The following is a 16,542-nucleotide window of genomic DNA, read 5'->3' on the forward strand; positions in this document are numbered from 1 at the left end:
AAAAACTCAAGTTCAAGATGCTGACACTCAAACAGATTGTGACTCAAATCAGATCCGAGGACTGGTTTGTCACGATAGATCTAAAAGATGCATACTTCCATGTCTCCATCCTCCCTCAGCACAGGAAGTTCCTGAGGTTTTCTTTCGGGGGCAAAGAATACCAATATCGGGTGCTTCCATTCAGTCTAGCTCTATCACCCCCGCACGTTCACTAAGTGCGAAGATGCCCCACTAAGGTTGCAGGGCATACGCATTCTGAACTATATCGACGACTGGCTGATTCTAGCGGAATCAGAGCAGTTGGTGGTTCGGCATCGAGATGTCGTCCTCGCACACATGCAGAAATTGGGGTTGAGGCTCAATGCCAAGAAGAGTGTGCTTTCTCCAGTACAGTGAACTACTTTCCTTGGTGTGGTCTGGGATTCAGTCACGATGTGAGCCGTCCTATCGCCCGCTTGTGTAGCTACTATCCTCACAGCCACGAAAGAGTTAAAGCTAGGCCAGTCACGCACTGTGAAACAGTTTGAGATACTGTTAGGCCTCATGGCAGCAGCGTCCAATGTGATACCCTTTGGTCTGCTGTACATGAGACCTTTGCAGTGGTGGCTCAGGACCAGAGGGTTCTCCCCAAGGGGAAACCCACTTCGTATGATCAAGATCACGCGGCGGTGTCTCCGCGCCTTGGTTATATGGAGGAAATCTTGGTTCCTGTCCCAGAGGCCAGTGTTAGGAGCTCTTTGCCATCGAGTTATGCTCTCGACAGATGCTTCCCTCGCTGGCTGGGGAGCGGTAATGGAAGGCCGCTCAGCTCAGGGTCTCTGGAGCACTTATGTCCACAGAGCTGCCCCGTGGAGAAAATCAAATCAGCTGTTTGTCTGTTTTGGATCACCTAAGAAAGGTCTTCCAGCTTCTAAGCAGACGATCAGCAAGTGGATAGTCGAGGCTATTTCTCTTGCTTATGAGTTCTCTGGCCAGCCATCACCTTTGGTGGTCAGAGCTCATTCTACTAGGAGTATGGCGGCCTCCAAAGCCTTAATTTCAGGGGTTTCCCTAGAAGAGGTGTGTGATGCAGTGGGCTGGTCTTCCCCACTCACATTTGTGAGGTTTTATAGCCTGGACCTGGACGCTGCCCCAGGGTCTCAGGTGCTTATGACTTAGTTGCCAACAGTTTAACAGCATTTGGGTATTATCGTTCCCAAAGCGTCATCGACGCAGTGCGAGTTCCCTCGAAAGGGAACGTCTCAGGTTACGACTGTAACCCTAGTTCCCTGAGAAGGGAACGAGACGCTGCGTCCCCCTGCCATACTTCCTGCATCCCTGTGATCGACTTGCTTCGGCTATATCGGAGCTAACGTCGGTCAGATCGGATGTACTTTTATCCTTTCCTGGATGTGACGTCACCCGCCCGTGATGCTCTCTCGCGCCATTGGACCAGTTGACATACGTGCTTCAGACGCAATCACGCAGGGGCGTTACCAAAGTGCCATCGACGCAGTGTCTCGTTCCCTTCTCAGGGAATTAGGCTTTCAGTCGTAACCTAAGACGTTTTTTACCCTTTGTAAGAGTGACATTGTCACTCTTACAGTAGACAAGGATGCTTAAAAGGTTCTTTTAAAAGGTTATTTTCACACGTTACAAAACAGTCATGTATATGTTTTTGTATACATAATAATCTTCCCCCATTTTTTTTAGAGATAATATACTTTAAGTTACATCATTATTCACTATTCAGTGATGTAAACGCAGGTTTTAGCCAAGCAAATAAATGTTTCCTGGTCCCAAGCACAGTTTCCAGAAAAAAAAATCCATTTGAAACTGAAATTACAGAGATTTTAGTGAATTTTCAAAAGCTCAATTCTGTTTTACAAATACACAACAATTATTTTGTTAGACTACACTTTTGATTGTTTCACTGCCAAATACTTGACTGCAAGTGTAATTCGCACTTTATGTAACGCAACCTTGTTTTAATTGCAAGTTTAATGCTGCTGCTTGATGCTTTATCATTATATTTCTCTAAAGGTAAATGCACACTATAGGAATGCAAACTCTGAATGAGAGGAAATGAAAGTTGCCTGAAAATAATTCAAATGACACAACTTTATAACAATCCTTCTTCTTCATTATAACTACAAAGCATAACTTCTACAACACATACTGTAAATAATGAAGGGGAAAAAATCTGAACTATGTCAACCAGTGACTTCAGTCTAAAGCTTCTTTGGCCTAACAAACACTTGCAATAAAACATAATATCACATTACCATGACACATGGAATCAATTAGTGTAAAATGTTTACAATATTGTTTACGAAACAACTGAATGATGATTTTCTGCTCATCAGACTCTGGCAAATATCAGTAGTGCTGTAAATAAAGGAACAATCCAATACTTCACAATCAAACCAGTGTGAGGCTATTCAAGCTGTCAAAGCTTTAATTTATTTTCCCCCCTTTTTTTCTTTTGTCAAACAAAGGTATTGATTTAATACTAGCGTAGAAAAGTGGTAGCCTGATTTAGTTTAAACGTGTACAGTACACTGGCTGGGAGGACCAGCCATTCCCATGATGCCATGAGGTACTCAGGCATCTATACCCGTGCTGACAAGCAGTTCATAGGCAGGGTCATGACCTCTGCGGCAGAGGACCACACATGCACACAGCAGCCCAAGCATCTGTGCAGAGAACAGGAAACTATGGTCAAGACATACATTTACATTGAGGATGATGACAAAAAAGATTATGAGAAAGTATTTAAAATATTCTGTATTATCTGTAAACATCAAGGCAGTATAGTTCATAAAAGGATACATATATGTTCAACGATGTTTTGATCAAAGAACTAACAAAAAGAGAATAGCTGCAATGAGCTCTAAATAAACATGTTTTTATAACAAACAGATAGGCTATTACACCCCATACACAAAAGAAATATATGTAAATATATTTTAAAGTGTCGAAAATATATGTGGCATATATTCCAAATACATTGACGTTGTCCACTTATATTTATCATTTTGAAATATATTCTGAAATATAACAAAAATATATGATGTTAAGTGTGAAATATATTTACATTTATATCATGTAATTTAAAATATATTACAAAATATATGGTCATAAAATGTTTAGCTTGCTAAAGAAGGGTCGAAAATGTATTTTTTAATCATAGTAATTCCTCTACCTTTTCCCCAATACACAAGAGTAGGCTACCATATTTCACTACTGTATTATGACACACAGCTATAATAAATACTGTACTTACATTTAAATGACTGCAATGTAAAATGACAGATAGTTGCTTTCCTAGGACTATTAGGCCATATTAGGTGGCACGTACCTAACACTAAGTGCATTTATTAGATTTATTGTTGTTTTATTGACATCTTTCCTGAAGTCATTTAAATATTGAAAATATGCACAATATTTTTGATGCAAGTATAACAATGATACTCCAACAGTGAAGTGCACTTAAACAATAGATAGAACTCAGTGTCTAACACTGCATACACACACTATTAAATATCTGTATTCAATTCTGTAAAAATAGGGGAAAAAAAACTCTGCATTTTGTGTTGTTTCCTACATAAAATTGTCATTTTAGGCTAATAAAGTTATTAAAGGGGCAGCCGTGGCCTACTGGTTAGGGCTTTGGGCTTGTAACCGAAGGGTTGCTGGTTCGATCCCCGACCAGTAGGAAAAATGTGGGTGGGTGAAGTAGAGCACTGCTCTCCCATGCCCACATCCACGGCTGAAGTGGTCTATCTAAATAATAAATTGAAAGTGTGTTGTTTGTTTGTGAAAATGTTGACTTTTTAAATTTCTAAATATATTTACATATATTTAACTAAAATATATTTATTGGGCCAATTTCAAATATTTGCATATATTCCAAAAATATATTCTGAAAATATATTTCAAATACATTTCTTTTGTGTATGGGACAGCTCTCCTGATCACTGCATGGAAGCTTGTTTCCACCACGCGACCACAGAATAAAAAAATAATAAATGTAATTGCGACTTTTTTTCTCGCAAGTCCGAATTTATCTCCCAATTGTGGGGAACAAAAGTCTGAATCGTGACATATAAAATTGTAATTCCGAGGGAGTAAAGTTAGAATTGTGAGATAAAAAGTCGCAATTATCTTATTTATTTATTATTCCATGGCAGAAACAAGCTTCCATACGATTCTGATTGTTCAGTAATACAGACAGTGATATGATGGTGCGTTCCAGATAAACAGAACTCTCTGGGAGCATCTCAATCAGCACCCTAGGTCATGAATCGGTATTGTGTACACGAATTCAGGTCCTTGTGATTGAATGGAAAGCGTTTAGAAGTTGGGCATTCGCTGTATATCAAACCGCTCGACTTGGTGTCACGAACAATTGGGTCCGACGGTCAAATGGATCAGCCAAATATAGACGATTTTAAATGTAGAACAAATGACGCCATCTATCATCAGTATAGACTGTTTTTAAAATTACCTCAGAGGACGTCTTGTTGCTAGGCCGATTGTTTTGTACATTTTATTTGTCTTTACTTAATATAATATTCAGGTAAGATTATTAAATAATTTGGAATCAATCTTTCATGTTCACGTATTTATTTATTTGTAACCTGATTAGCCAGGTTACTTTTTCCATGTGGTGTTTCCATTATTTTACACTCCCTGTACTTACTGCTATGGTATGACAATGGTTGGCCTCAACTGCAAATTACCTGTATAGCAGCGAATGTTAATGCAGCCAGTATGACGTACAGCATAATGTCCTTAAGTTTCTTTACTACAAGAACTTCACAGCCCTGTAACAAGAAGTTCAGTTATAATAAATTAGTAATTTAGCCTAATAGTTTTGGACTTTTGGAGAATGTGTGTGAGGGTGTTACCTCAGGGAAAAGGTCTCCTGGTCGCATTAACGTCCCAGTGCAATTACCGATGGTGGGTTTGCAGCAGCTCACTGGAACGCTATTGTTTTTGGACTCAATAAACCAGTGAGTGTTCATCCAATCAGAGTAGTTATGAATGCCACAACAGTGGAGCTAAAAGTGAACGATTGTAAGAAGAGAGGTTTAGAGAGAATTGGTGGAAAAATTATGAAAAAAAAGAGGCAAAGGAACTGAAGGTGTTACTTGTCGCTGCACATAGTCAATGGCCCTGCTTGGAGCGTCTGTGTTGGTGCCTTTATATTCATTATATACTTTCTGAATAGAGTGATTCACCACAGCCTCGACCTTTGGGAGAAGAAGAAAATATGTTTTAACAATGATACTGTCAAACTACCCACATGCACATGTCATTTTATTATTTCCAAGTTACCTTGGCTCTGTAAATATACCCTAGCACCACTACAACCACCTCTGTAGCGAAGACCAGTAGCAGCACTGCTGAGAACTGTAGAAAAATCAAGAACAATCAGGAAAGTTTCTGAATAAAACGCTGCTCTATATATGTTGAAGTGAGGAGTGTCAGACTGTAGTTTACCGTGACCAGGCCACAGCGGCTTTCTCGAATGGTGGCACAGCAGCCAATGAAACCAATGACAAAAAGAAGCGTGCCCACAGCAATTATCACCATGGCAGGGATGAAAGTGTAGATATCCTCAAAAAAATGATCATAATCATCATATGTAATAAAAACATAGGCCCCAATGTAGCACAGTATACCTGCGGCAGCCTGGGAAGGGTGAAACAAAAATATTGTTAGTGGGTCTAAAATTGCACACAATACATTTTTATAAAAACCTATTTTGAGAGATTAAAACATCTTTCTTTTGTAATTTTTGTTGATTGTCATTTTAATTGCAGTATATCAAATTAGGCATCATTTTATACAGTTATCTCTCCAAAAAAAATTATCTGTTGTTTTTGAGCCTGATTTAGAGGCAATATCACAAACAACCTGCGTTGTTATGTCTGTCTGAATTAATCAGTTGTCTCTGTGAGGGTCTAACTAAAATGTGGATACATTTTTATTAAATTGTCACAATTACTATTACACATTTATTATAGTATTTAAGTTGTGTATTGACAACCATGAACTAATTGTAGTGTTATGCATCACAAGCCACCATATTTATATATTATATTATAGGCTATAATACTGTAATATAGTATAGGCCTACCGATTATATAGGCTTACCAACGATGTCACAATCGTGTACTTCAAGTTTCATTATTAGACTTGATTAAGATAAAAAAAAAATGATTGAAACAGGTGATCAGTGATATCTCAAAGATGTTTAAGACAAAAAAAAAGCTTTTCAATTTTCAGAATTAATAAACAAAAACTAAAAAGTGCTGCAATTATCCCTGCTACATATAAATCCCTATACAATGATATTGTAGAAAGACATACAGCCTTGATTTTCCTTGCAATTACAGTCATCACAGAAATTGGGGATCTTATTTAGCGGATCTTATATAATAGAATAAGGATAGATTGAAAATACAAACATGACGCATAAAGGACAAAATAGACAGATCTATTGAAATTCGCCGGGTGAAATTTAGCGCTTGGCTTCTTTTAATGATGATTTGAGTCAAAAATCATAATAGTTTTCTGTCCATTAAGAGCCTGTCGATTATACATGTAACGTAAACAACAGCTCATTCGCTGTAGCTCGTGTATCCCTGCAGAGCTATGCCATAGTGCCCGCTAACCACTGCATTCCAGCTATTATACTCTAGCCAACTTACCCAAAATATCAGATTTAGGAAGACTAAAACCGTCTTCGAAGAAATAATACCACATTGTCCCATGATCACGCTGAGGCTAGAGTAAATATTTTAATCCAGGGAGAGATATTTACGTTAATAGCAGATGCATATCGTGCGATTGTCAAGCTCCTCTAGTCAACACTTAACAGAGCATCCAACTGGACAGCGGCAGTCACGTGTCCCACTGACCTCAATAAAGCGAACTGTGCTATTTGTTCTCAGCGGCAGACAGACGCTAAATAAAACACAGTCCAATGTTGTGTTGTTCTAAGAAACTGCGCCAGCCTGTTAAAACTATTAAAAATGTATGAATTAATGAAGAGTGAGTCTAAAGACACCCCTAAGGAAAGCTTAATGGGTATTTTGCACATCCATCTCAACAATTTGTTGTGGTAGTAGGCTAGTTGCAGGTCTGAAAGTGATGTCTTTAGTAAACGAAAGTAACAGATGTTTTTTTGTTTTTGTTTTTTTTAAACAAACAAAAAACAAACAAATCCAGGCCTATTACACAGCATTTACAGTCAATTCAAAAGTCAAAGACAATGACAAAAGACAAAAAAAAAAGTTATTTCAGTTCTTCACTGTTGTTAATGTATGCAATTTGTAGGCCTGGCTACATCTTTGGTTCCCTTTCAGTCAGTCACTGCGAGTTGAGTTGTCAGACACTGACAATTGGGGGTTAGAAAACGAGCCAATGGTATAAAAATACCATGGGTCTACGGAATTTGCATCGCGAACTCCGCCCCACCGCGTGGGTATAAAAAGAGCCGTGAGTGCAATCTCGCATTATGTTTCTGCTTTGGAGCCAAAGTGTTTATGTGCTTCTCTTCGCCTTCATCTACAAGCAACGAACTCTCTCTTCAGTCTGTGTTGGTGTGACGGCACGTTTCAGCGGATTCACAATCCTGCTGCTGGTCTGTGCAGTGGCTTGCACGCGGCTCGTGTTTCTCCCCTGGGCGCTTCAGCACTGCTGAAAGAGTTTTTCTTTTCTGAAAGAGCTGCACGGGCACATCTTTTTAAAGATGTCTCACCCGTGTGTTTCTGGTTGTGGGCACGTGATCCATCCGCCTAACGGTCACGAGCACTGCCTCGCGTGTTTGGGCTTTAATCACGGTCAGGTAGCGCTCGTGGATGAGTCATGTTCTCACTGTGGGAACATGACCATTGCGATGCTTAGATCAAGACTCAATGACCTCCGAGTCCCCTCTGCCACACCCCAATCTATCTCCTCCTCGAGAGGGGATACTTTGGCTGGTGGCCAGGGTGATCTGAGGGTTTTGGTGTGGAATAACCCAACGAGTCTTCCTCGGGCCACGCCCCCCTTCTCATCGCAAGCCGTGGAGCTTCTGGATGAGCCTGGTTCCTCTCGGGGACCCAGTGTTTCATTCGGGGCTCTGGTGGATGATGCCATGTTGCTTACAGCATCATAAGGCAGGCTTGATTCCTCTGGAGATGACGATTCGGCTGCGTTGCCTCCCTCCGGAGTGCCAGCGTTGTCCGAGTGGGATCCGGAGCTGACGGCCATGCTTGCCCGGGCAGCTGAGAGCATCAGGTTCGAGTGGCGCCTGCCACCTTCCCCCTAGCTCTCAAAGCTGGATGATTGGTTCCTGGGAGCGGCGCGTGCCACCTCAGTCTGCTTCCTGCCGAGGGCGCCCTCCTGCGGCTCCCGCCCCTCCTGCTCGGCCCACGCAACAGCCTTCACCCAAGCCCAAGCAAGGAGAAGGTCGCAGGAGCGCCACAACCCGTCTCCGCTAATGAGACGGGCAGCTCAGAGTTAGGCCTCAGTTCTTTTCAGGAGATGGTGGCCGGCGGAGGGCCGGGGGAAAATATTTTGTTCTCTTAAAGAAAGAACTGACTCCCCTTCCTCCAAGCCCCAAGAGTTTGCGGATCACAGTGTGCGACGCTATGCCTCGCGACGCTTGGCCCCTTCTGTCGCCAGACCCCTGTCAGAGCAGGCCACCGTGGAACACTCGTCCTTCCCTGGCCTCCACTGTCAGGACGCGGAACATGACCGCACCCCGACTTCGGGACGCTCCACCTCCCACGTCTGGGCCCGTCATTCCGCTTTGCTGCCCCATCGTTGGTTTGCAGCGATCGACCTGAAGGACGCGTACTTTCATGTCTCCACCCTGAAGGTTTACGTGGCTGCGATCTCTACGCACCACGACCTTGTGGAGTCGAAAATGGTGGGACAGCATGACCTGGTCGCCAGATTCCTTTAGGGGGGCGAGGAGACTAAATCCTCCTCGCTCTCCTCTTATACCCTCTTGGGACCTCGCAGTGGTTTTATCTGCCCAACAGAGAGCTCCCTTTGAGCCATTGCGATCAGTCAAGCTTAAGTTCATGTCTATGAAGACAGCGCTCCTGGTCACTTTGGCCTCCATCAAGAGGGTAGGGGACCTGCAGGCATTTTCGGTTGATGAAGTGTGCCTAGAATTCAGGCCGGCTAACTCTCACATGGCCTGGATACGTGCCCAAGGTTCCCACTACTCCTTTCAGGGATCAGGTGGTGAACCTGCAAGCGCTGCCCTCGGAGGAGACAGACCCAGCCTTGGCACTGCTCTGTCCAGTACACGCCCTCCGTGCTTAAATAGACAGAACGCAGTGTTTCAGGACCTCAGACCAGCTCTTTTTCTGTTTTGGTGGGAAGCTGAAGGGAAAGGCTCTCTCCAAGCAAAGGTTTTCTCACTGGATAGTGGACGCCATTGTCTTGGCTTACCAGACACAGGAGTGTGGCTTCCTCCTGGGCTTTAGCGCATGGCACCTCGCTAACAGACATAGAGCTGCAGGCTGGGCGACACCCAACACTTTCACGAGATTCTATAATCTTCGGGTAGAGCCAGTTTCCTCTCATGTACTCACTTCCACTAGCCAGTAAGTAGGACCTGCTCAGTGTCATCGCTTGCTGTGCCATTCCACTCCATGGACTGGATACGTGCACTATTTCACTCAGATGAGTTCTCCTTAGACACTGAGTTCCTCCTGCACTGTCGATGCCGTCATCAGAGTGCATGCCCGGTTGGTCAGCCCAGGCGAGAAATAATGCGAGATTGCACTCGCGGCTCCTTTTATAGCCGCGGACCGATGGTATTTTCATACTATTGGCTTGTTTTCTAATAACTTAAAGGTGATAGGGCTCTCTAGCGATACCCTCATTCGTCAGTCTCTGACGTAACGTCTCCGTTCCCTTCTTCAGGGAACGAGGGTTACATACGTAACCGAGACGTTATCTGGTCATGTTTAAGAAAAAAGAAGGAAAGTAGTAGGCTATAGCTAGTGTTATATTGAGTAAATAGAGAACAAGGTCTGGTCAAAGAAAATTGTTGTCATTTGTATTTGTCTAAAGATAATGAGCTTGTATAGTAAATTTATATCTGAGAAGATTATGGTCAACTGATCTTCACATTGACAGAAACACGACTCAAAAGGTACAAGAATGAATATATAGAGCACAAGTAAGTATTTGGTAATTGGTTGCACTCTTTGCACACTGTTTGTACAAGTATTATATTCCGTTCTCAGGCCAAGAAATATATTATATAGCAATGCGTTATTTTTGTATATACTATTTTGTTATTTTAGTACATTTACAACTCATCTTGTAGTGCTTTGAAATTTGGATTTTGATGGTTTGTCAATGTAACTGTTAAATCTATTTGAGGTGTGAATTATTCATCTGGATAAGTGTATTGCTTATTATCTTTGAAATCTTTGATTTCCATTTGTGATGTTTGTGTGATTTTGGTAAAAATGTGAACACTCAAAACTAGGGCTGGTTGATAAAATGATAATGAATTGCTGAACACCTGAATTCAGCGAAGAACACAAATGTCAGTTTAAAGCTAAGATCAGGGGCGTAATTTGTGGGGGGGTTGGGGGGGAGATAACCCCCCCAATATTTAAATCTATGCATTACAACCCCCCCCCAATATTTATACCATGATCACATGAAAAATATGCAGACCCAAACTTCAACCCCCCCAATGTTCAAACCAAATCTGCGCCCTTGGCTAAGATGAAACAGCATTGACATTCTCAACAGCACTGATGAACACGAGAAACATTGTTCCATGAATGATTCAGAAGACTTTTCAATCTACTAATCGCCGTCATTTACGTCATTTCTTGCAGAAGTGTGGTATGTTCCTGTTGAATTTTATTGTAACAAATATATAGTTACATTTAACCAGGGTATGAGGTGCTATATGCATGGTTTTACCTATGGTTATCATGATCTAAATGTATGATAGCCTATATGAAAGACCAATGGTTAATTTTAATAAAAGCTTAACCCAAACACTCAGAATATTAAAATTTTAACCTATTTTTTTATATAGATGTTATATTTTTTATTAATTAACATAAATTTACATCTGTGCCATCAAAGTCAGGCAACACAAACCTGTTTCATGATTTGAAACATATCACCTGTTCACACATGCAGAAAATAAGAAATTCTTTTCTTTTTTTTCTATTAAGATATTTCTTTTGTTTAAGAAAAAAGACTGAAAATTGACTTTACTTAAGTTAACTCGTGTATATTTTGATGCAAAGTTGTCCAAAAGTACCGACTTCGGTACCAAGTCGGTAGCCTACTGAAATTTTAAAAATGTGACGCTTTGAGCGCTTTTGAGCGGAATCGTAAACACCTCTGAATCTGATTGCCCGTGATTGTGCTCACGCGCTCATCAAATATGTCTGTGATTGGCTATGGCTACAATGAATGATCAGCGCTTCAAAAACACGTTGTAAACATACATCAGTGACGCTCTTCACCGAGCGCTTACAGACGGGCGCACCGGTCATTGATAATTGATCATTGTAGCCAATCACAGACATATCCGATGAGCGCGTGAACACAATGACCAATCAGAGGTGTTTACGATTCCGCTCAAAAGCGCTCTAAGCGTCACATTTTTTAAATTTCAGTAGGCTACCGACTAGGTGCCGAAGTCGGTACTTTTTAACAACCTTAGTAGAAATAATAATAAATAAAAAAAAATTAAATATAGGCCTACTAGGCTACCTCAGATTTGCGAGATGTTGACCTGTTTGGCAAGGGTTTGTCATGTTCAGACAATAAATAGTAGTTTAAAACCACAATAAACTGTCTGATTTCTTTCACTCAGGAGCAAAATCTGCCTTTAAACTTGAAAGAAATAAAGAGTTGACATTTATCGTGATCATTTTTTTGTGCCATAGCCCAGCCCTGCTCTTTTCTGAGATTACTGTTGTGCTTTGGTTGATCACTTTTTAGTTGTTTTGTTTTCCTCAATCATGTCTCGAATTTCCTTCTGATGTTTTCTGTGCAGTATTAATGTGTAACATTTTTAGTTTTCATAAAACACCATTTGTTAGTCTAAATGATACCTTCTACAATTACAGCTCATTAATCAATGAAGCACCAAGAATAACTGTTCTCTAAATCTGTCAATCCAGTTTTACACATTCACTGAACTTTCACTGAATATAGAAATTTAGATACAAATTATGACACTTTTAACATTGTAGTTGCATGCAGGAGCAAATGACTTCACTAATTTAGTCTTTATTTAATACAAATTATTGAAAAAAAAATACAATTCTGGACATCCTCTAAAAATAAATATACAAGTAACTTGTTGCATTTCTTGTGACATGGAGGTGGTTAATAGGCTTAGTTAAGGAACAAATTACAGTTGATGAAAAAGCAGTTTCAAATTCCATGTGAATTGAACCTTTGAAGATTTCAGACAATGGAAGTCATCATCATTTTTTGATTGTCTTGGATGTAGCTTTCTAATATCTTCATTAATATTGCAGTCTCCTAGAACAACCAGAAACAGTTCATATGAATCAATTGTTGATCTGTGGTTAACTGATATTTTAAAACTAACAAGCAAATTCATTTAAATCGCATTATTCATGAAAAGTATTTACAACAGAAGAATATTCTCTCTCATATTTCGTCAGTCATTTCAGACCAGAGTGCAGTATAATCACTTCAAATCGACAGAAGATCCAGTCTCGGTTCTTACCGGAACTTTATGGCGGATCTCCGGCGAGTCGAGGTGTGCTTGAAGCGCGATCCTCAGCATCTCCTGGTAGAGGTCCGTGGGCTCGACCTGCTGGGGATTCAGAGCAGCCTCGAAGGCTTTCATCGCGGAGTCGTTCTCGGTCGGGAAGCGTTCGCTGTCCACGACACTTTTCTTCCCCATAAAATGACCTTAAGTTAAGTGTCAAATCACAGTTCTGTTCTAGGTATGTCACGTTATATGTAGCACAATAATAAGTCATGTATGCACCTCACCTGTTGCCCATAAATTTCCTCTCGGGTTAACTTTGATCTTTGCAACTTTGTTTCTTAGTTCAGTCAAGTCAAGGCTCACTGAGGACGTTACTGGAATGTAAAAAGAGAACAGCACAAGGTACGTGAGGAATCCACAGTGACAAAAACTGGCTACACTTAAACTGGACATTTCTAAACGTTGTCGGTGTCTCCTTCTCTCTCTCAATGCGCGTACATCTACTACGAGTGGGGGAGTCAGGTGTTGTTTTTATATTGCGCGGATGGGAGGGTGTCGTGTAGTAATGAATGATGACTTATTGCGTTCCATTCAGGTCCAGCGAACAGCTGCGACGTTGTCAGTATCTGCAAATATGGCGCGTGTTGAGAATATAAGCGAGCTTATGGAAAAGTAATTTTCACTTGCTAACACGTGCCAACATTTTGCAGAGTCAAATGTCTCTGATCTGCAGCGTTGAGTTCAGCACCATGGACAACGCTCACATCACATGCTGCTAACAGTTGCTGTTGGCTTCCTAAAGGATTGAACATGCTTTGTTGAACTGAAAGATGTTTATCCTATACCTTGTTTTGTTTTTTATTGTTTGTCTTAATTCCTCATTCTGTGTAATGTTCAAAACAATGTCACATAAATCATAAATTAAATTAAATGATTAAATAAATGGTCAGTATGTTTTTGAATGGGTTCATATAATACTTCTGGTACAAATTATTGAATTGCCATTTGTAATCAATACAGATAATGTGTTCTTTGCATCATGATCCATTCATATGTTTGTTAAATGCAAAAATGTCAGGTTCAAAAATGATCCTGTGAGTCAAATCACACAATATGTTAAATGTCAGTTATGACGTTATGTGAAATAGATTTTTTTCAATGATTGGGTCAATGGCATGCCTTACTCTAAAAAGCTTGCTTAAACATTATACAAGTACATCAGTAAAGAAATCAACTTTTATAAAAGAAGGATTTATATCAGGTTCTCCTCGTCTTGTTTTTTCCCCTTTCATGGAAATCAATGAGTTTTCCTGTGGGAGGAGGGGTGTTTCCTTCATAGTTTTCCGGAAAGGAGAGGGTGGGAGGGGGGTGTGAACTTGCTAAGGGTTGAATGTGAAAATGCAATCCATTACCACCAGTGACACCTCTTTTCCCAATAGCCTGACATCCTGAAACCCTAATGGTGTGACTCCACTGAACACGCATTCGGTTCATTTTTTTTCTCTGAAGTCTGAAACAAATGGGCCAGTGACTCACAAGGGACACAGCATGCCATAAAACTCAGATGTGTGGAAGCAGATAATGGCTGATTAATACTGAGAATTTAAAGGCGCTAACCTTCCCCTGACTCACACCTTTCTTTATGATAACCCACATAAGAACTAAGCTGTAGTAAGTTAGAGTGCAGAGAGAGAGAGAGTGTAACCCTGAACCTGTCCTGTCTCTCACCCATGCCATTAACATTTACACACTTTATAAAGTGTGAAAGAAAAAAGCAGAATGATTCATGTTTTATGACGCTGAATGTGATAAACACTATCTAATTATCACTTTGCGTTAGTGCTTGCCCTTTTTTAATAGATGCCAGTGAGGGAATATGTGTCTTGTGTTTTGACAGGATAAATTGAAGCAGCAGAGACAGATCAAATCATTTTCAGAGATAATTTATAGATGTCCATTAAAAGTTAATATTAATGATGATTTAAGTTTCTGAATACATGGAGTTTATCATAAAATGTCCATAAATGGCAAAAAAATTATTGATTCAAATGTGAGACTGATCATGTGAACGGTTCTGATCTACAAATTAGAAAGACATCATGCAATACACTTATCACCTCAGAAAACTACATCATTTAAATGTGATTGATAACTCAACTTTTTAAAGATATTTTTATCACATTATTCATCTTGCATTAGTTCAGTACACTAGAATAATAGCTATTAATGGGTGGCATGGTAGCTTCGTTGATAGCACTGTCTTGTTGCACAGAAAGAAGTTCCCTGGGTCAGTTCCACATTTTCTACACATAGGAGAATTTGTATCATCAAATTTATTAAGCTTCACTGGAGTTATATAATATTTATACAAAAATGTATAATTAGTAGTCAAGGGTGAGGTCAATTCAGTGCACAAAATTAACCATTCTTTTTCACTGAACTTCCTTTTAAGGTCTAATTCCCAGTTTGTTTTCAAAGAAGAAAAATAATTCTGGGAGCTTTCAGACAAAATTTTATACTAACAAAATATTTTTAAGCCTCATCTCTAAACTGAATGTTTGGTAACACTTTACAATAAGGTCTCATTTGTTAACATTATTAAAGCATTAACTAACATGAACAAACAATGAGCAACATATTTTTACAGCATTTATTAACCATAGTTAATCTTACTAAATAAAAAATTTCATGTTAGTTCACAGTGCATTAACTAAGGGTTATGAATACAACTTTTTATCAAAAAAATGAATCAGTAAATGTTGAGATTAACATTAGCTTGATAAATGCTGTAGAAGTGTTGTTCATGTTAGTTCATGTTAACTAATGCAGTTAACGGTCATTCCTGTTGTATTATCCCACAAATGAACACCACTGCTGTTTTCAAAATATGTTGTAAAATAACCATCCTAGGTTCAGGAAAATGACAATTATGTTTTTGAGCCATATACGTATAAAGTGTAATGGAAATAACGTTTCTTATTTTAATGCTTTTCTTGTGCTTGTATTTTTGAATGAGGACAGTTCAAACACAATAATTAATCACAGTATTTCCATCTTTATCAGTCTTTGCTCACGCTGACAGTGCTGAGTAAATATTTCCATACTCAAAATGTTTCTCTTTATTATCATGAAATGCTGTTCTAATTTCCTGTAGGGATGTTATACTATGAAGCGCATTATTATGGTGATCAAGCTCAAACAATTAGGTGAGAATGACACCCTAATTTATGAGTAGGTAATTAGTCTTAGTGTGTAGTCCGAGAGTAATCTCTGGAACAACAGGTCCTGGCCAATTTCTTAGCATCTGTCATTGTTTACTTGAGATTACAAAAAAAAGTGATTGGTTACTTTATTGTCTTTGCAGAGATACTGTCAGCAGTTTCAGTTTCACAACAACATCAACTTAACTAAAAAGACCACTGCATATTGTAAGTTTACTCTAAAGAAACACATCGATGGACATTGGACAAACATTGCCACTTTAATTGCTTAGCTGGTTCCCATGGCGGTATGAGTACATCTGAGAGGGCCGGCTAATCTTATCAAAACAATGTGACACTCCATATGTTATGCTAAGAGATTCACACAATATATTGGTTAACTAGCAGTCGTATTGCCACAGTCTGAATCAGCCAGTCTTCAAAGAAAAATGACGACATGCTGTCTGATCCTAAGGACTGAATCAGTTCCCAATCAGCTAACTTTTTATGACTGAGGTCTGCCTCATGCAAGCAGAACTTTGTTTCTTTTTTCCAAACTGAAGATTTGGTGAAGCATGTCAGTATTTGTAATGTTTATGTACATCTGACTGTAGG

General features: G+C 39.8%; 2 protein-coding genes across 2 annotated transcripts; both read right to left on the reverse strand.

Annotated features, from left to right (window-relative positions):
- Positions 1-2,100: 2,100 nt before the first annotated feature.
- On the reverse strand, positions 2,101-6,889 carry tspan3b (tetraspanin 3b). Its single transcript, XM_084404022.1, has 7 exons — positions 6,702-6,889; positions 5,488-5,679; positions 5,323-5,397; positions 5,136-5,237; positions 4,893-5,045; positions 4,725-4,808; positions 2,101-2,675 (listed from the first exon to the last, which is right to left on the reverse strand). The coding sequence occupies exons 1-7, from the start codon at positions 6,762-6,764 to the stop codon at positions 2,583-2,585; spliced, it is 762 nt and encodes a 253-aa protein (XP_084260148.1). The 5' UTR covers positions 6,765-6,889; the 3' UTR covers positions 2,101-2,582.
- Positions 6,890-12,235: 5,346 nt separating this feature from the next.
- nmbb (neuromedin Bb) lies at positions 12,236-13,228 on the reverse strand. Its single transcript, XM_084404455.1, has 3 exons — positions 13,012-13,228; positions 12,740-12,927; positions 12,236-12,528 (listed from the first exon to the last, which is right to left on the reverse strand). Exons 1-3 carry the CDS (start codon positions 13,178-13,180, stop codon positions 12,451-12,453), a joined length of 435 nt encoding a protein of 144 aa, XP_084260581.1. The 5' UTR covers positions 13,181-13,228; the 3' UTR covers positions 12,236-12,450.
- Between the last annotated feature and the right edge of the window lie 3,314 nt (positions 13,229-16,542).

The sequence above is a fragment of the Rutilus rutilus genome (assembly GCF_951802725.1).
Source record: "Rutilus rutilus genome assembly, chromosome: 3".
Taxonomy (NCBI): Eukaryota; Metazoa; Chordata; class Actinopteri; order Cypriniformes; family Leuciscidae; genus Rutilus; species Rutilus rutilus.